Source organism: Chelon labrosus (assembly GCF_963514085.1).
Source record: "Chelon labrosus genome assembly, chromosome: 12".
NCBI classification, from domain to species: Eukaryota; Metazoa; Chordata; class Actinopteri; order Mugiliformes; family Mugilidae; genus Chelon; species Chelon labrosus.
The window spans coordinates 15852930-15872961 of NC_140345.1; the positions used below are offsets into that span (position 1 = coordinate 15852930).

Here is a 20032-nt window from a genome sequence, read left to right on the forward strand (position 1 = left end):
GCGTCTGAACTGCATGTCCAAATGTGTCCTGATGTTTCTCATTCTCTTGTTATACTGGAAGTTGTGTTGCTGGACAACAGGACCAAATAGAAATGCAAACATTATTTAATATTTGGACTACGGTGCACTTATTCTCAGAGGAGAACAAATATAATGAACTAGGTTGTGTATAAAAGCATGAACACACCAAATCTACCACAAACCTGAGCAATCAATCAGTGAAACCTCTTTGACTGACTCATTACAAAAAGCTGGAGACAGTAGTCTGACTAAAGCCAATGGTGCGGGACACACCAGAAAAACTAGGGCTACAGATTATCGCCAAGGACCATTGGCTTGGTGTGTCATGGCCTATTCTGGTCAGTTCAAGTGTAATGTGCTACTATAGAAAGGGACGCACAATTTGGTTGGGACATGCTGTATGTACCCAGGGCAGTCACGATGGTGCTCCACTAGTGTAACAACAAATATTCTGCGCGTTTGCTTGTTTTACTTACTGGAATAGGGTTTCATTTGTTTGTTTTCGGAGCAATGTCAATGAGTAAAAAGGGGAAATCATCCTGTGGGAAGAGTGTTTCATGGGAAAAGAGATGAGTTTTTAGTCAGTGATGGAAGGTGGGAAGTGAATGTGTTGTTCTGACCACACTGAGAGGGTCTTTCCACAATTGGTTAGTAGGAGAGGCCACTGTGTCTGCTGGCCCAAGGCCAAGACTGAGGGAAATCTTGGAAGACTTATATCATTATATATAGCTTGAATAACCACAAATACACTTGAAATGTGAATGATGTCTGGAAGAAAAAGCATTTTGCCTTAAATTAAAAATGTCTCCATACCTGTTTTGGAGGAATTGCTTCAACCCTAACCCCATGTAAAATCGCCCGTTTTGAACATACACATTTCAAAGATGGGCCACAAGCTTTCCTTGTTTTTACTGTCAGAGGTAACTGAATCTTTATTGGGTTTCTGGACAAACATTAAGATAAATAATGGAGTAAGCATCAGGTTTGCTTGCTCGGAAAAAAAAAAACTCTGTGAAGTGCCTTTGAACTGTTTTCACTCAATAAAAATGTCAGCACCATCCCGTTCATCCTGTGTGTTCAAAATATTGAATATGAGACATGATGTTTTTCAGCAACAGCACCAGTGATTATGAAGACCACCGGTGTTCACAGTTGACTGCTTGGGAACTGTGTATTGAAACATGCCTTTAATTGATTCCTGGTGAACATCCTTCAGTGAAGCTGAAAATCAACTGACTCACTTCCTCAAAAAAAGTGAAATCTCAAGAACAAAGGGATGCATCGCATGATGTGACTCTGGCTGTCGCCCCGAATTTGTTTTCGTGCCTGCTGCTTTCCTGAGAAAGGGCTTAGCCTGTGCCCAAATCTCTGGTAAATACCAGGAAACACAGGGCAATTATGACACCGTACACTAAATTGATGTGGCTCAGGGCAGAGGTTACGTAAATGTTTTATATGGTGCAACTGCCGTTGACTGATTTGTCACTGACACACATGTGGGAAGTTTATACTACTACTGCTGTTTTAAAGTACGAACCCAGTCTGATGGTGTGTGGACTGTAAGCAACAGAGTTATTTTGTGGTGTGGTTACCACGATGGAGTCAACCCTCAATCCAGGAGCGTGAATCACGTACTTAATTAGAGAATGCAATCTAAACCTCATGTAAACAATTAGCCTTCGGTGTGGCAGGGGTGTTCTTGTGTACGTCTCTATGCGTGTGTGTGAGACATGTAAAAACAAACGTATTCGCAAGAATGCTACGCTTTTCCGGACTTTGACTGAAACAGAGAAAGCCTACGCAATTTGAAAGGGTGATTAATATACACTCATAACACACACACACACATACTCGCACAAAATGAAAATGGAAGATTTAGATTCCTGTTTGGTCTTAAGAGCTTTAACCTGAAAGCCATTTAGACAGACTTTATGCGGCGATGGACAGAATGGTGATAGCGACATAGTCATACACAGCATCTGAACGCCTTGAAAATGGCGCTGATTGTGCCATCCGATTGTGTGTAGGGGTATTTGTTCACTGTATTGGTTGAAAAATGTATGGATGGATGAGTGGCCTTTAGTCAATAATAAATCAAGTTTTAGGGCCAGTAGAAATAACAAAAAAAGGACAGATGTCATGAGCTGCTATGGTGGAAACAAGACCGTTAACTTGTACGCTGTTAGCAGCTTAAAAAAAGGCTAAAATGAATGCAACACCAGACAGCAGATGGACAACATTAGCAACCATCTGGTGAACATAACGGAGCATTTAGCATCTAAAGAGCAATATGTTTCCCCCAGGAGTTGATGGAGACCTAAACAAAGGCAGAAAAGATGAAAATTGGATTTTTTTTTTTTTACATGAGGTAGAGCCAAGAACATAATGTTGCTTTGCATCTGATGGATGTGGAAAGAGAGTGTTTACCAATGTGTGGCAAAAAATCCATCATGACAAGAGGGAATATTAAAATAATGTCCAAGAGTCCAAGAGTACACACTGGCCACAATACATGTTGATGGCCCTGGAAATGTTTCACTGAGCAAGCCCACAACACAAATCCAGAGCCATAAAAGAACTTTTGTACCAAAGTACAAAGCTTCAACAATAACAAATTCCTGAGCAGCAACAACAGTGTTCGAAGCTTGGAGCAAACAGTGGCAGAGGCCAAGAGAAACTGCCGTCGGGCTCTGTCACTGATACCAAATGCGTGAGGCCCGAAATATTGTCAAGTATGTGTTTGTGTGTGTTTGTGGTTTAAACGGCTTTTTAAAGATAACCCAAAAGAAACAAACATCACAATCAGCAAGAAGAATTAATGACTATTGCTTGTCCAAGTGTATCAATAGAAAACGTGTCATTTTCCCAGCCAATGCTGGATGAATTTCAAAGATTTCGGTCTGTAAATACAAGTGACATTATAACAGTCAACCCACATAAAAAGGCGACGGAGCATTTAAACTCAAAATGGCTGCTTTTCAAAGTGATGATGAGCCGTCTCAGTCCCTCAGGGAACAACAGTCTGATTAAGATTAAACTCCCAGTTTGCTTCAATTAATGGTCGATAACGTCAACCACTCCCTGTACATCAAAGAGCTGAGCGCACTCAGTGACTCGTCTTTCTGATGGAGCACTTAAGAATCCCGGGAAGCATAACTCTTAAATAAGGGGATCCCTCTTTTTGCCAAGACATGGCTCTGACCACACTGTCTTCCTTTTTTGTTATCCCTCTTTTTTCCCTGCTTTGTGTTTTGTTCTTGTGTCTCCTTCTCCTATTATCACTCCTTCTCTCATTATCTTTTCTTATGGTTAGTCGGTTCTTGTCTTTTTCTGTTCTTCTGCCACAACCCTTCACCCCCGTTCATTCTCTCTTTCCCTCTGGGGCCTCCGAAACCCTCTAATCCCTGAATGTTTTGATCACATAGTGACAAACCGGAGGATGCAATTAGGCAAGAATCTTTGTGCACACAGCATTTTCACTCTTGTGCACGCACCATTTTTGTGTCTTGTGTGTTTGTGGGCATGTATTCTTGTAAGTGCATGTACATAATATGCTCTGTGTCTGTGTGTGTAAGTATAAAGACCTCCTATCAAATGGTTTGTAGTCTGGGAAGAAGAGTAAAATACTTTCAGGGCTCCCTACTCCCTACTTGCTGATAAGAAAACACCATAGTTTCTTTGGACCTTGACTTAATATTGGCTTAATACACAGTGCAGTAATTTTCAGTTGATTGTCAACGTGCCTAGATGTCTGAAAAGGGTATTCACTGACTTTCAGTCAGTAATTTTAACTGCATGGACAGTATTAGTTTTTCATTAAGCTTCCAAAATGAGACAGGACATAATGTTCTGTGCGTCAATTAACTTCCAGATGAACTGAAACCTCATCACAGTGGATTTATGTGTCACTGAGTTCCTGGGAGCCGTGTTGTGGCGACTAAAGCCGCCTGTTCCAAAGCAAACTAGGCACAGGGGAGGAGCCAGGCTAAAATGTCGCAGCACCTCATCTGGAAAAGGGGAACAGGAGTTCATCCAGAAGTATCTGGTGGTCAAGCCTTCACCCATGTAAGGTAGGCTGTGAGCAAAGGCAGGGACCAAGTTATGCTGACCCTCGACATCGCAGACTGGTTACAGTCTAGCTCGGCTCAAATTGAGAGATAGGATTAGAACATCTGGAGGAAGCTACTTCCCGTCGAAAGGGGAGGATTGAGGTGATTCGGGCATCTGGTAGGGATATCTCCTGGAGGTTTAACAGGCACGGCCAGCTGGGAGGAGATTGGGATAGACCCAGAAACAAGTGATATCATATCTGCTCTGGACCAGGAACCGGAAAACTTTAATGAGGGACTTACGGAATACCTTGGTCGGTCAGATAAGCAGATGGAAAGCCAAATGTAACATTAACATTTCTAACATTATAGCATATATAATGTTATATTAAAGCAACAGGACCATTTGGGAAAACCCTTATTCACTTTCCAAGGGTTAGATGAGCGTCATACTACAGTCACATCTGCGTGGCTGGAGTCAGCAGCTTGTTAATGTTGCTTAAACAGAGTCTGGAAACTGTGAGAAAAGTTCCATATTAGAATATCATGTATCATATCATCATGTTTCATTGTATAAGCACTGAAATATATAATAAAAACTAGGAAAAGAGCAGGGAAGCAAATTCTGCAAAATTTGTATAAACCAAACAGTTGAGATTGAGTACTTGTATTTCTGCAGTTAATAACATTCAAAGCATGCGGATCTGTCAATAAGTAAGATTATTTACTTTACAAATGACGTTATTATTATTATTATTGTTTATTTATTTTACAATTTGTTAAACCTACCTGATCCTTGTCAAGCCTGAAAGAAAGGTTACGGGTTCAGATTTGATTTTATACTGCATCAAGTTACGTTGTTAACCAAACTCTGTTGACAGTTTAAATGTTCACCAGTTATTTTTGCAGTTATATTTTGTGAGAAAGCAGTCATTCTCCTATTTTTCGTTTTTGTTGTATTTGCTGTAAAAAAAAAATGTTTGATTGAGCTGCCGATGACAATCTCAGCCAAAATGTCATTGTACAGCATCCTGAACATGCACCGTATGTACTGAATGTAGCTGAAGTAAGTTATACAACCATATGAACCTATGTATAGTCAGTTGTGTTGTGCACGCAAGATAATAACTTTTGCTATTTGTTGTCTTTCTGAACTGCAATACGGAAGTGCTAACAGCGTGTGATTCTGAGTGTAATTTGCACAAATAAAAGTGCTAATTTATAATATTTAAAACGATTAAAATGATCTCACCGATTCCCCAGTTTTGTATCTTACTTAATTATGTTGTGATGTTCACATGTAGTGGAAGCAGGCAGACAAGACATACAGAGGAATGCAGTACCCTGGTGAGTGTTGTTTGACATTTTGACAAGTAAATGATAAGACTCTGTAAACAAGCATGTGTGTGTGTGTGCTCTATAAACATTATCCGAGCTTTCTTCTGTGCTTCCCTGCAGTATAGCTGCTCATTAGTTCTGCACCGATCTCTCGTCCTGCCTCGACGCTTGGAAGTATCTTCGAGGACGAACTAAAAAAAATCCTCTGCAGCGGTCTGTGATGGTTGGGAGATGGTGGGGCTGTTGATGCTCGGTTTGTTTGTGGCTCTGCTCAGCTGCACCTCTGCTTCTACAGAAGTCTGTACCAATTCCCTGCTGCCTGGAGCTAAAGGTAACACATGTACCTCTACTGTATGTGTTAATAAGTGTTGACTTGAAAACTTGTTAATCACACACATCTGCATGATGCATTAGATCCACTAATCATTTATACTTGTAAATATGTGTCTCTAATTACTTTTAAACTGAATAAAATGTGAAAAAAGAGTAAGTATACTCATATGCTTGCAAATTCCTGCTGTTTGAGTTCTTGGGCTGCTTCCAATCTTGACTATTGTTTGTCCATGCTGTTGGAGATAAGGAAATTTAAGTTTATGACCTCCGTTTGAATGTATAGAAGTCTTAAAAGTGCGAGTGTGTTCTGAGGAAATACCCTCGATATATTCTCACATTTTACAGAGCTGATGATAAAGCTTCCAAGCACTACATGTCCTGTAGTTTACTAGCAAGCTGTCTGCTACCCCACAGTCTTTTTTTTTTTTTTTTTTTTTTGGGAGGGAAAGCCTCCCTGAGTGTGTTTTCCATTTTATGACATCCAGTAGCTTGTTCCCCTGCTGATTCAGACAAAGAGACCTAATAAAACACAAAGTTAAGCTATTTTTTTTCCAGCTACCTTCTGGCACAAATGTTTCTTAAAGGGCTGCCGTGCAGAAACTGAGACTGGCAACAAAATCTCATCAGTTTCTGAATTCTGTTTTACAAAAGTAGTTCTTGATCTGCAGAATCAAGTGGCGGCAGAAGAGCTGACTGCAACATCAACTATTACCGCTTTCCACAGATTTTTTTTTTTTGTTGTTTTGACAGAGTGTGTTTTGACAGCTGCCACTGAAACGAACTGATTATTTGTACAAAACTCATCCAGAGGCTATGCTGACCGCAGAGTCATTGTGTGTGCGTACACTCACGTCTGCGTATTTGAGTGGGTGTCGGATGTGCATTTTTCTATGTTTCATACACCTCAAAAAATGTATTTTTATTTATTTTAAGCTATTTCAACAGAGTTTTATTGCATTTACTGGTAGATTGACAAAATCTTTTTTTTTTTCATTGTACGGGCATCTTATTTTTTATCGAGATGTGAAAGACATTTCAGTTCTCGTCGTTATAAATGTTAAATCTTTGCCAGAATACATTTGATATCAGCGTTCTCAACATGATTTGACACTTTAATTGCACAAATGGGGCACATAAGTAATTCTTCTGTACATGTTTTCAGTGCAGTAGCAGTTCACAAAATGAAAGGACTTCACGCAGGCAGAAACACAGATTAAGCTGATGTCTACACAGGCTGCAAAACTCAACAATCAATTTTCCCAAGCACTCCGCAAGGCCAATGTAAGGAGTTTATTACAGAGTCTGGCACTTAACAAGATATAAACTGCCATCTGCATCAAGTGGGGCAAAATTACTGCACTAATGGAAACCTCTTTATATTTCAACCTCTTTAGAGCTCTTTGATCAGTGAACCCACTATTTACACTTCATTTATGCTTTCCATTCTGAACAAAATGTTGTCATTAGAACTGCTGCTTTTCATTACGTTGCCTACACTGAACATCTATTAAAATATGAAGAGAGAATTGTATGTGTATAAACATCCACAGATGATTCAGTCTTATTCGGTAACTTGCACCCAAACCCAAGAATGGACCTGAATCTCATAGATCATTCACCACAGCACTGTGCTGTAGTTTTTCTTGGCCTGCCGGTAGTGTTGATGATGTATCATCATCCTGATGGGAAATGTGACCTCTTCTCATAGTATTAACATCACTTTGGATTTGGACAAATCTCATTTGTGTGGTCTTTTCAATCCAGGAGACCAAGGTGAGGTCGGAGAGGAGGGAGATCAAGGGAAACTGGGGAAGAATGGACCGCCAGGATTTCCAGGTATAAGGCATCCATGTGTTTATTATATACTGTAAGTGCTAGATGATGATTTTATCACATTTCGTTATGTTGCATTCTCATGCTAAAATATTTTTTTGTTCACTTGAGAGCCATCTGCTGTGAACTCCCCCATAATGACAAAGTGAAAACTGAAAAAGGGAAATAAAGAAAAGTTTAGTCTGCTTTCCCTACATACTGCAGACATAGCTCCTGCAAACTCACCTGAAAATTTAAAAAGTATTTCATTTTGAATATAGGTAAATGCAACCATTGTGGCATGTGTAACTGAGAAAATCCCTCACTTCTTCATTAGCATATGTTTCCAACAGACACTGAGCGCTTAACAGAGCTGCGTGCAGTTTTGTTTTTTTCCATGTTGCATTGTCACGATTTTTTTTATCTTTTCGGGATCTAACATATTTTTGTGCGGAAGTGGCGGCTTGCATTACATGGTACTACCAGCAAACCAAAGGCAAGCTGAAGGTGCAGTTAGGCATATTCAACAGGTTGCAATCTACAACTTCACCTCTAGATGCTGCTAGATCCCACACCGTGGTCCTTTAAGACAAATGACGAGTAGAAAAAAAGCGTGTGAAAAGAGAATTTGGCACAGAAAGAAAGATAATGTCTGAAATAGACCTTGGCCCAGCAGCAGATTTTCCTTTTGCCTGATCTAGACGGCATGCTGCCCTTTGCTATGTGACTGACAGACTAACAGAAAGACTAACAGACAGGCAATTATGTGTTTCTGTGGAGGAAGCAGACTTGTTAATTGCTGCGGAAGAAAAGTTCAGGGTGACCTGCTTCACCCTATGTTTTCCAACTGGGTTGTAGACAAGCTGGCCAACCAACCAGTCATATAATACACGCAGCTGTCTGCGCACACATACTCACATACATGCATAGACAGAAATACATGAATGTATACGCACATGTGAAACAACCACCAGTTCCTGGCTGCCTTCTTTTTTTTTCTTCAGATGTTTGTTTTATTCAGTATGCTCACACAGAGGTCACCGCACAGACACGCAATACATGAACAGACTTTACACACAACAGCACACTTTCCTCATCAGTCTGTGTGAGAGACAGACGCCAGGACTGGAGGTACATACGTTGTATGTGAACCTTTTTCAACTTTTCAACTTTGCGGATAATATTCTACAGAATTTCAAACCCAGTGATTATGGTTTCTCTGTGTGTATGCTTACTACAGGGCCTGAACGCAGGTTCCTGTGATGATTTTGTAACTGTAGTATGTCAGCAGCTCGACAGATGACGCATATATTCCCTTGTTTTAATTTAGGCAGATTTACAGGAAACAGTTGCTTAATTTTGGAATGTTAAAAGGGAATATGTGACTATCAAAGCTCTGGAGGGCAACAACAACTATTTATTGCTCCAAGCTTAAATAGCTGGATTTCTTGATTAACTGCTACAGTGGTGGAAATTTCTGCATTATAACCAGAAGAGCTTGATTGTGTGCAGTGAATGTCCCTTAAGACCAACTATATATGAAATAAAAAATCTGATCTGACATCTGCTTTAAAATCTTTGTTATGTATGAGAGTTTTTGACATAGTTTAAGGTTTGTGTAACGCACACATCTTAGCCGCCATAATTCCGGGGACAAATGTGGTCTTCACCGCCTTTATCCTCCAACAGCTGGAGTATCCAGACGTTACACCAGTTGGAAGGGTTGGCCTTTATAAAGAGCGACTGCGGTGATAGCAAGGACTGTTATCTGGACGTTAAGATAGACGGTTTAACTGGCAAGTGTGAGCACTGCCAAAACAACATTAATCAACTGTTGCAAGGCGCAGAAGGAATAACAGGAGAGCAACAGATTGAATTTCTTCACATAGCAAAAAAAAAAAAAAAAAACCCAAACACCTATAATCACTTCTCACAATCAGTTCTCAGGTCAGTGTTGTCAAAATATTTACTTTACTTGTAGAGAATTCCTTAAAAATTGAGTGCAGATTATGGCGAAACCTCACACAATCCATAAGGCCTCAGACGCCCTGCCAGCACTTCTCACAAGTCATCAAGCAGAGTATCAACATGAGAAAGTGGGACATGTGAAAAAGAGAGTGGTGAATAGCTGGCTGTACAGTATGTGTGTGTGGCAAATCCCTGTAATAGCAATAGGCTTCTCCACTGCGTCACTTAGTGTTTCGAACGCCATCAATTTCGGGCCGAATAGTTTCCTGAGGAAACACTCGGGCTGGCGGGAAGCCTCAGTCTGCTCGGTAGTTTTCCCACACACGCACACACACACGCAATTATTCTTCTTCGTACGCTTCCCCCGTACCATCCAAAATTGCGCACCAAGTATCTTCTGACACCAAACTGAGAAGAGAAACAGATGACAGGAATCTAATTACAGTGAAGGACAGTGATCCATCACACGTTTATTTATATATTTGCAAATCACAGGAGTCCCGTCGACACAAGGTACTTGAGTTAGTTTGCTATTACAGTCGCAGCTGTCAGTCTAGGAAATAAACTGAGGTTTCGGTGCTTGCAGGTATAATCTCTTAAAGCTGAGACGGGATGGAACGCATTCACACTGGCTACGCTAGAAATCCATGAAATAACTAAAGAACGACAGGAAATGGTAGAAAGTCAGGACAACAGTCATTGCAAGGACATGGCAAACCTGAATGACACATTGATGTACCCTATGCAATATGGTCTGTAGTTTCCAATGATTTCGATTTTGTTTTTGTCTCTTCTTCCACAGGAGTGTCAGGCGAGTTGGGCCTTCCAGGAGAAGTGGGCCACACAGGAAAGATGGGACCTATCGGAGACAAAGGTTTTAAGTTTACGGTTCTGCCGTTCTCCTACTTCTCCTCATCCAGTGAACTGTAAACATACTGTGGGCCTTTTAGATTTTTTCACTAATACATTTACAATCATCAAGTGTATAAATGTATTCTACTTTAGTGCCATAGGTCTTGTGGTTTCTGCCGAACCTTAATGACTTTAAAATAGCCTGAAGGAGAACTCTCCTCCGTGCCTTCTGATCTTGGACGGCTGCTCCACAGACTCAAACCAAAGTAATGGGCATCTCTGCTGAAATGGGGGCGCTTAATTAATCCCAAGATGGATACTGAAGGATAAACTGCCTTAAAACTGCTCATTAACTAGACAGTTTCCCCCCAAAAAGTCCACGTTTCTCTCCATTTCTTTTTATGTTTTAACTTATCACATCCAAGGTCAGAAGAAAACATAATCCTGCAACATGATGTCATGCGCAGTTTCCCTGCCCAGGGTGGATAAACTATTTCTATCTTTTATTTTTGTTTTTTATGAGCGGTCATGTTCCGCTGCCTCGCTTAGACATTCACTTTTTCTCGGCGTCCATTACGTTTAATACGCTTACAGGAAAGTGGCGGTGCATCAGCCATCTCGGGCGAAGGAGTGAGGTCACAGTTTAGGATTTTCCCTTGATCCTGAAAGCCTGCAGCTCATAAAACACCTGGGGGGAAAAAGACTTGTTTTCGGGGCAGTGCCAGCTCTAACAGAATCTAATTCAGTCTCATAAAGTAGGTTTCATTTCCACATATGCATGAGCTTAACTGGTGTCCATTCTGTAATTGCTGTAATTTCACACAAACAGTGCATATTATGTATTTATAATAGCTGCATTTAGTTTGGAACATGCATGTAGTGGCATACTGGTGAACTGTATTGCGTGACCAGCTATGTGACACTGGATGACCTCCTCTGTCACATTTTATTAGATTAAATCAGTGAGCTTTTAACTCTTACTTTTTTTTTTTAATGTTTGTTCCATGTGTATAACAAACAAAGGCTGGACAGACTGCACACTGTACTGGCTGTTCCTCATGTGCTGTTTGTACTCAGCCCACTTCCCCAAAATTTGCAACCGCCAGTCGGGTTAATTTCCACACTGAAGTATACACTGATCAGGCATAACATTATGACCACCTGCCTAATATTGTGTAGGTCTCCCTTGTTGCTCCAAAACAGTTGTGTCTCATCAGAGAATGGACATGGGACTTCTGAGGGTGTCCTGTGGTGTCTGGCAACAGAATGTTGTTAGTGGGGGCCATTGGGTCCTATGCGTTGAAGGGAGGGGCCTCTGTGGATCGGGCTTTTTCCAGCGCATCCCACAGACCCTTGATCAGTCTGGGATCCAGTGAATTTGGAGGCCAGATCAACACCTTGTGCTGTTCGTCATGTTTTTTCAGTTGTTCCTAAACCCCACCTTTGTTTTTTTGTTTTGTGTGCCTGTGTCAGGCTGCATCCTGCTGAGGGATGGCTGCTGCCATCAAGGTTGCTATGGGGCTGGGGTGCCTGGTCTGGTCTAGGTGGGTGGTACCTGTCTAAGTAACATCCACATAAATGCCAGGTCCAAATGTTTCCCAGCAGAACATTGTATTCACAAGTCACAAGATGGTCAATGTTATTTACTTCTCAGGTCAGTGGTTTTAATATTGCCGCTGATCAGTGACCACAATTAAAATTATATATTTGTGATGACATGTTGGAGTTTGAACAATTAAATCTGCTTTGTAACAGGGGGAGACTTTAACCTGATTAAATCTATACCTTGTGCAGCCTCGCCTACTCCTTTGATGTACTATACAGCCACCTGGTGGTGATCTTCTGTAACTACACCGTGATACGGACAGAGGTCAACATTGGCACCCTGACTGGTCTGCGTCTACACAGCCCTATACAAAACTGACTGATGCACTAAAACCTTCCTCTTATAATTAAAATTGTCAGAAATTTTAGTTTGAGCTATAAGCCTTGGCTGCCCATGAGCCTTTCACCAGTTTACTGCTTTTTCTTCTATGGACCACTTTCTAGGCTGGGGAAATCCTCTGAGCTTGTCGTCTAGCCATCACAATCTCTCCATCGTCAGAGTCGCTCAAATCCTTCCAATTGCCCTTTTTTCCAGCTTCTAACACATCAACTCTGAGAAGAAAATGTTTCCTTGCTGCCTAATTTTCTATTTATAGTTTAGTATGTTTATATTAAGCAACCAAAAAAAAGATTCTGTCTGATTTTTATGGTTCTGTAGGTGACAAGGGTGACACAGGTTCGGGCGGGCCTGCCGGTTTAAAGGGGAAACCAGGTGAGACGCTCCTACAGCATGCAGACACTGACATGTGATGAGCTGAGCAGTGTCTTACAGATAAAACAGCTATCCAAATTCCACAGGAACGCAGCGGCACAGTCGTGTTAGACATTAAGACAAACAAGCAAGGCGCGGCGTTAACCATTGTTCAATCCACCAGGCACAACGTGTGACTGTGGCAGGTACAGGAAGGTGGTGGGACAGCTGGACGTCAACGTAGGCAAGCTTAGCAACACCGTCAAGTTTGTGAAGAATGGTGAGTCCCCACGTAACATACGTACACTACACATTTAATGGTGAGAGACAGGGAGATAAAACTGTGTCAAACAACTTGCAGCAGCCCAAAACATAAAATAAAATCCAGGTGATTATCTAAAGTATTACAGATTACAGAAAAGAAGGCAACTGGAATTGTTTGAGTCTTATTAAAGATGTGTCATCATTTATCCAAGTGGCTTTAGTTCTAAATGACTGAGTTTTATGTGATTTGTGTAAGTTTCATGTGGCTACCACCCACAAATGTAATGTACTAAATAAAAGTCCACTGGCCTTTGTTTTAGCTTTGTTCTAGATATACAATGACCTGGATGATCTGATCAGCATAGCCATACTGATAAAGTAAAGATTAATCCTTCATTTTTCTCACTGTGCCATGACAATAATGCTGCTGAACTCGATGGGGCATAACAACCTTTGTATTAAGTGAATAAAATCAAATCCATCAGCATACTCCTGGTGACCTTTAACCTTAAACTCTGCCCTGTGCAGTTGTCTTGGGGTTGAGGGAGACAGAGGAGAGGTACTACCTCCTGGTGAAGGAGCTGAAGAGGTTCAGAGAGGCTTCGATGAACTGCAAGCTAAGAGGAGGCGGCCTGGCCATGCCTAAAACCAGCAACACCAACCGTCTCATGGCGGACTACGTCAGCCAGGCAGGCCTGACCAGCGCTTACATAGGAGTACAGGCTCAAAGCAAGGACACCGTAAGTGTTGTTGGTCTTTAAGTAGAAACAGGCCATCTATCATAAATGTTAATAATGAACATTAACACTAAGAGAGCCCAAAACTCACAAACATGAACATAATGGCCTTTAGTAGCTTGATCAACTCATTTAATTTAGGTGCAAAAAGTAACATTGGCTGTTGTGATGATTTAAAGCAATAAAAAACTAAAATAACCTGATAATAACCTGAAAATGATTTCTCTCCTGTGTCCACATCATCAGGATGGAAACAGCAGTTACGTGTACGCAGACTCCAGCCCTCTGCAGGGTTTCGCAGGTTGGAGCCAAGAGGAGGATCTACGTTCCAGCACAAACTCCAGCTGCGTGGAGCTGCTCAGCAGTGGGACATGGGGTCGTGTGGAGTGCGAGGCCACCATGTTTTTCATGTGTGAGTTCCCAAAGAGCAGGAGAAGAGGAGGAGGAGGAGGAAGAGGAGGAGGAAGAGCCACACCGGCCTTATCATGAGCAAGAGCTGATGATAATCTTATTTCAGTGATTAGGTGAAGCCAAAATACAAATAATAAGAAATTATAAAATAGTGTTTCCACTATTGTTCTTTTTATTAGTCAGTTAGAATGTACTTCTACAGATTTCCTAACTGTGTACAAACTATAGTAAATGTTTCAGACGTGGTCCAGATGTCTAGTTTAAAACCGAGGTTGATCTGATGAGACTGAAAAAAAAAGAAAATGTCACTTTTCTTGGTGACTTACTTTAAGATTTACATCAGTGAGGCTGTTTATCAGTTGAAATTCTAATTACTATTTTAACAATATATTGCATTTTAATGATCAGTTTCAGCTTTTGGAGGAAACCTTTCCTGTTCTTTTTTTGAGGGTTCTTGTTTTAGTAAAGTCTGAATGTGAGTTATGTGTCATCTGTGGTTTGTTATCTGACTAATGCAACGTAAGCTCACAACATGTAAGCACTTCTAAAAGGAAGTAATTGTTCATTTATATCATTTTTAAGAGTTTAACTCGAGCTACTAAAGAAACTAAGATATTTAACTTTCTAAATTGAATTAGCTTTCACGCTGAGTGCACCTTTTGGCCTCTAGAGGGAGACACAGTTACAGGATGGCTTGTACTGTACAAGACAATATTAAGACTGCAGTCTCAGGATTTATGAATGCTATTTTCAATTTTTGTGACATACTGTCAGTTGGCTAAACAATACATCTATGTCTCATCTGTCTTTAGTCATGGCAAACCCGAGTGGATGTCCTTTTTGGAGGTATTGGAGTTACTGAAGGTGGTGATCTGCCAGTTAATACATGATTGAATACATGATTGATGGACATTGTGTCCACACTGACAGCAGGGGATATACACTATATTACCAAAAGTATTCGCTCACCTGCCTTTACTCATTCTATGAACTGAAGTGCCATCCCATTCCTAACTCATAGAATTCAATATGATGTCGGTCCACCTTTTGCAGCTATTACAGCTTCAACTCTTCTGGGAAGACTGTCCACAAGGTTGAGGAGAGTGTTTATAGGAATTTTTGACCATTCTTCCAAAAGCGCATTGGTGAGGTCACACACTGATGTTGGTCGAGAAGGCCTGGCTCTCAGTCTCCGCTCTAATTCATCCCAAAGGTGTTCTATCGGGTTCAGGTCAGGACTCTGTGCAGGCCAGTCAAGTTCATCCACACCAGACTCTGTCATCCACGTCTTTATGGACCTTGCTTTGTGCACTGGTGCACAGTCATGTTGGAAGAGGAAGGGGCCCGCTCCAAACTGTTCCCACAAGGTTGGGAGCATGGAATTGTCCAAAATGTTTTGGTATCCTGAAGCATTCAATGTTCCTTTCACTGGAACTAAGGGGCCAAGCCCAGCTCCTGAAAAACAACCCCATACCATAATTCCTCCTCCACCAAATTTCACAGTTGGCACAATGCAATCTGAAATGTACCGTTCTCCTGGCAACCTCCAAACCCAGACTCGTCCATCAGATTGCCAGATGGTAAAGCGTGATTCATCACTCCAGAGAACGCGTCTCCACTGCTCTAGAGGCCAGTGGCGGCGTGCTTTACACCATTGCATCCGACGCCTTGCATTGCACTTGGTGATGTGTGGCTTGGCTGCAGCTGCTCGGCCATGGAAACCCATTCCATGAAGCTCTCTGCGTACTGTACTTGGGCTAATCTGAAGGTCACATGAAGTTTGTAGCTCTGTAGCAATTGACTGTGCAGAAAGTCGGCGACCTCTTTGCACTATGCGCTTCAGCATCCGCTGACCCCTCTCCGTCACTTTACGTGGCCTACCACTTCGTGGCTGAGTTGCTGTTTTTCCCAAACGCTTCCATTTTGTTATAATAGAGCTGACAGTTGACTGTGGAATATTTAGGAGCGAGGAAATTTCACGACTGGATTTGTTGCACAAGTGGCATCCTATGACAGTTCCACGCTGGAATTCACTGAGCTCCTGAGAGCGGCCCATTCTTTCACAAATGTCTTGTTTCACAGTCTGCATGCCTGAGTGCTTGAATTTATACACCTGGGGCCAGGCCAAGTGATTAGAACACCTGATTCTGATCATTTGAATGGGTGAGCGAATACTTTTGGTAATATAGTGTACTTGCTGAAGAAGGCTTAAAGCTTTGTATTACCTTTCGTATTCATTTGCTTTAAGTGTACAAAAAAATATGCTGTTCTGCACTTTTTGTTTTATCAGATAAGGGCCACATTTGTATTTGTCTTTGATATTTCCTAATGATATGAAGTTGCTTGAAAGTAATGCATTACTATTAAACACTACTGACGGTGCCAGTTTATATATTCTATACATATCTGCAGCGCACAGTATTGATAAGTACATGTGTTTATGTTCAGTTCCTTAACGCACCATGTGAGCGGTGTTGACATGGGCTACGGTTCAAGTTTCAATTACCTTGTAGAAAAGCCTCCGTAGCTTCTTCAGTGTGAGGCGTTAGAATATATATTCAGGTCAAGAATATAGATTTCATTGTTGCAAAGTATTACTTTCTACTGTGTTTTTATGTGTGACATCGACTCGACTTTCACCACATTTTAGTCTTCATCTTCTGTACCCGCTTGTTCCTGTGAAGGGTCGCAGGGTCTGCTGGAGCCTATCCCAGCTGTCATCGGGCGAGAGGCAGGGTACACCCTGTTGCAGGGCTAACACAGAGAGACAGACAACCATTCACACTCACATTCACACCTACGACCAATTTAGAATTACCAATGAACCTAATGAGCATGTCTTTGGATGGTGGGAGGAAGAACCCACGCAGACACAGGGAGAACATGCAAACTCCACACAGAAAGGCCCAGTCGGCCCATGGATTCGAACCTGGGACCTTCTCGCTGTGAGGCATCAGTGCTAACCACCTCACCACATTTTAGTCGACTATAAAAAATCAAAAGTGAAACTTAGTGAAGAAGACAAATAATCTCAAGCAAAGTTTACTTGAATATTTAAGTAGGAGCAATTCTTAACTTCTGTGTGGTAAATTTTCTTAGTGTATTCTTAGAAAATTCTCAGAGGGCAGCTTTAAAAATCACTCCATATCATCAGAATCAGAATCAGCGTAACTTTGCTCTCTTGTAGAGAAACACACGGAACTTAAATAAGTGAAAAAATAAAAAATAAAAAATCTCAATCTGTACACATAGGATAAGAGCAGATATATACACCAAAACAGGGTTTTGTACAGTGACTATATACAGTAGTGCAGAGTTGTTGTTTATTGTTCATGTGAATGGTCTCAGAGTTCATCAGAGTGACAGCCCAGGGGAAGAAACTGTCCTTGTGGCGGGTGGTTTTGGCGTACAGTGCTCTGTAACGCCGGCCTGAGGGGAGGAGTCTGAACAGATTGTGACCAGGGTGTTAGGGGTCTGTGGAGATTTTACCAGCCCGCTTCCTGACCCTGGACCGGTATGGGTCCTGGATGGAGGGAAGGTCAGTACCAGTGATCTTCTGTCTGTCCCTGTCATTTTTTTAAAAGATTTTTAAAGATTTTAAAGATTAAGGTCTCTCGGCCAAGTATACTTGTGTATACAAGGAATTTGGTCTCTGCATTTATCCCATCCGTGAATTAGTGAACACACAAAGCACACAGTGAGGTGAAGCACACACTAACCCGGAGCAGTGAGCTGCCATGCTACAGCGGCACTCGGGGAGCAGTGAGGGGTTAGGTGCCTTGCTCAAGGGCACTTTCTACCGGTCGGGGGTTCGAACCGGCAACCCTCCGGTCACAAGCCCACGAGCAGCTCCTGAGGCAGATTGAACTTCCTGAGCTGACGCAGAAAGTATAGCCTCTGCTGGGCCTTCTTCCGTACAGAGTCTATGTGGGAGGTCCACTTCAGGTCCTGTGAATTGTGGACCCTAGGAACCTGAATGAGTCACATAGTATTGTTTTCCCCAGAAGTCATGTGATAGCATTAGCTGCGTAAGCAAAATTGGACATTAAAAAGCTGCTTCTTGCAACATTTGGAAACTTTGTGCACAAGACACGAATCTGCCAGATGTCAGTCGTGTTGATCAACAAATCAGGGGAGATTGAAGGGGAAAACCTGAACACAATGGCTACTGGCAATAAGTCAAAGTATGGATGGAGAACTCGTCCAGGTAAGACTACACACTGAACCACATTCCAGAATTTAAACAACTGAACAAAACTGAAGTAGTAGGTGTAATAATTATAAAATGGCTATATAAAAAGACTATGATGATGAAATGTAGGTAGTGAGTGACTACTGCTAATTTATTGGGATTTAGACAAACTACTCCGCTTTATTGTGGTTTTCATTTCCTTATGCCAATCCAGTGTGGTGGGCTGGAGTTGCTGCAGTATGTCTGGGACTTGTTCTGCTCATTGTGATCATTGTCTTTACGGCCCACAGTAAGTACAACACTGTCCCAACATATCACATGATTGCAGAAAAGGCTGAAAAGCGAAATGGGCAACTGACAGTTTCCATCATTGATTGTCAATAAATTTGTTGCAGATACCAATGCTATTGGTCATCTGAACTCACTTAAACTTGATCTGATGAGATTTGAAAAACGGGTTTCTAACCTGACGAAGGACAACGATGCATTGAGAGATGAGCAAGACCAACTGAAGATTAATTCCAGCAGACTGACCGAAGAGATGGAGGCTCTGAAGAGCCGATATGACGCTGTAGCTGAGAGTCTAGATCATTTGCTACAGGAGGTCAAAAGACTAAATCACAGCATGGCAGGTGAGACCTTCAGATTAGGCAAGAAACTGAATCATCTTTGATATTGTAGAAAGGAAATGGAAGAAAACATAGAACATAAAGGTACATTAACAAACCATTAAAGGACCAGGACAATAATATTATTGATCATAACCAAGGAAACATAAATTCAGACAGCCTATTATTTTTTCCAATGAGCCTTCTGATTTTGATTCACTATGAATTTCTCATAGTGTATAAAGTATTTTACAGCAATGAAAGTATAAGACTTAGTTAGGAATGTGCTATTTATGATCATTGTTCCATTCGGAGGCAATACTTTATACCATTATATAAGAATAAAGGATAACATAAGCAACCCTGGGCCTAGATTTCACTATACTAGGGCAAACTTGTTCTATTCTGCAATACACCATTTGTAGACATAAGCTTGTGGTTCCTGTGCATCCCAAAACTGAGCAGGATCACAGGATGACACGTTTGTCTTCTGTCTAGATAAAATTTGCCAACCTGGATGGGTAAAGTTCAACAAAAAGTGCTACTACGCCTCAGCAAAAGGAGAGTCCAAAACCTGGGAGGACAGCAGGAGAGACTGTCTGCAGAGAAAAGCCGACATGGTGATCATAAACTCAGGAGAGGAGCTGGAATTCGTCACCAGGATTTACTCCAGCACCTGGATCGGTTTGTCTGATGCACAGCAAGAGGGCAGATGGAAGTGGGTGGACGGGTCTGATCTACAGGGTCTGGGGTTCTGGCGAGATGGGGAGCCAAATAGTGCTGGAGACGAGGATTGTGTGAACATCGCCGGTTCAAACGGGAAATGGAATGATTTGGCTTGCAATGCGAAACTACCATGGATTTGTGAGGATTAGGGTCCGATGGGTTTGTTTTTGAGCTGAGCATATACGGTTTTATTCACTTATTATACTTTTGTTTCCCAAATGTCCACAATAGATGTTTTGACTCTTTGCACTGTTACCAAATGCCTTTTGTCCGGTTGTCATCACTTCTGGCAATTGTTCGTTTGACTCCATATGTATTCCATTCAAACGTCCATGGCAAAAAACAATAATGTAAAGTCATATCTATAAAACATTACATTACCTATTAGAAATTAGTAATTAGAAATACTCACTCACTTTTGTATC

General features: G+C 41.5%; 2 protein-coding genes across 2 annotated transcripts; both read left to right on the forward strand.

Moving 5' to 3' along the window:
• Positions 1 to 5639: 5639 nt before the first annotated feature.
• On the forward strand, positions 5640 to 14159 carry colec10 (collectin sub-family member 10 (C-type lectin); the record flags this gene model as incomplete). The annotated part of the gene is made up of 7 exons (XM_084556400.1): positions 5640 to 5739; positions 7506 to 7577; positions 10324 to 10395; positions 12637 to 12690; positions 12854 to 12949; positions 13462 to 13673; positions 13917 to 14159. The coding sequence occupies 7 exons, from the start codon at positions 5640 to 5642 to the stop codon at positions 14157 to 14159; spliced, it is 849 nt and encodes a 282-aa protein (XP_084412526.1).
• Positions 14160 to 18185: 4026 nt separating this feature from the next.
• On the forward strand, positions 18186 to 19756 carry LOC311496530 (CD209 antigen-like protein D; the record flags this gene model as incomplete). Its single annotated transcript, XM_084556419.1, has 4 exons — positions 18186 to 18288; positions 18488 to 18562; positions 18669 to 18905; positions 19380 to 19756. 4 exons carry the CDS (start codon positions 18186 to 18188, stop codon positions 19754 to 19756), a joined length of 792 nt encoding a protein of 263 aa, XP_084412545.1.
• Between the last annotated feature and the right edge of the window lie 276 nt (positions 19757 to 20032).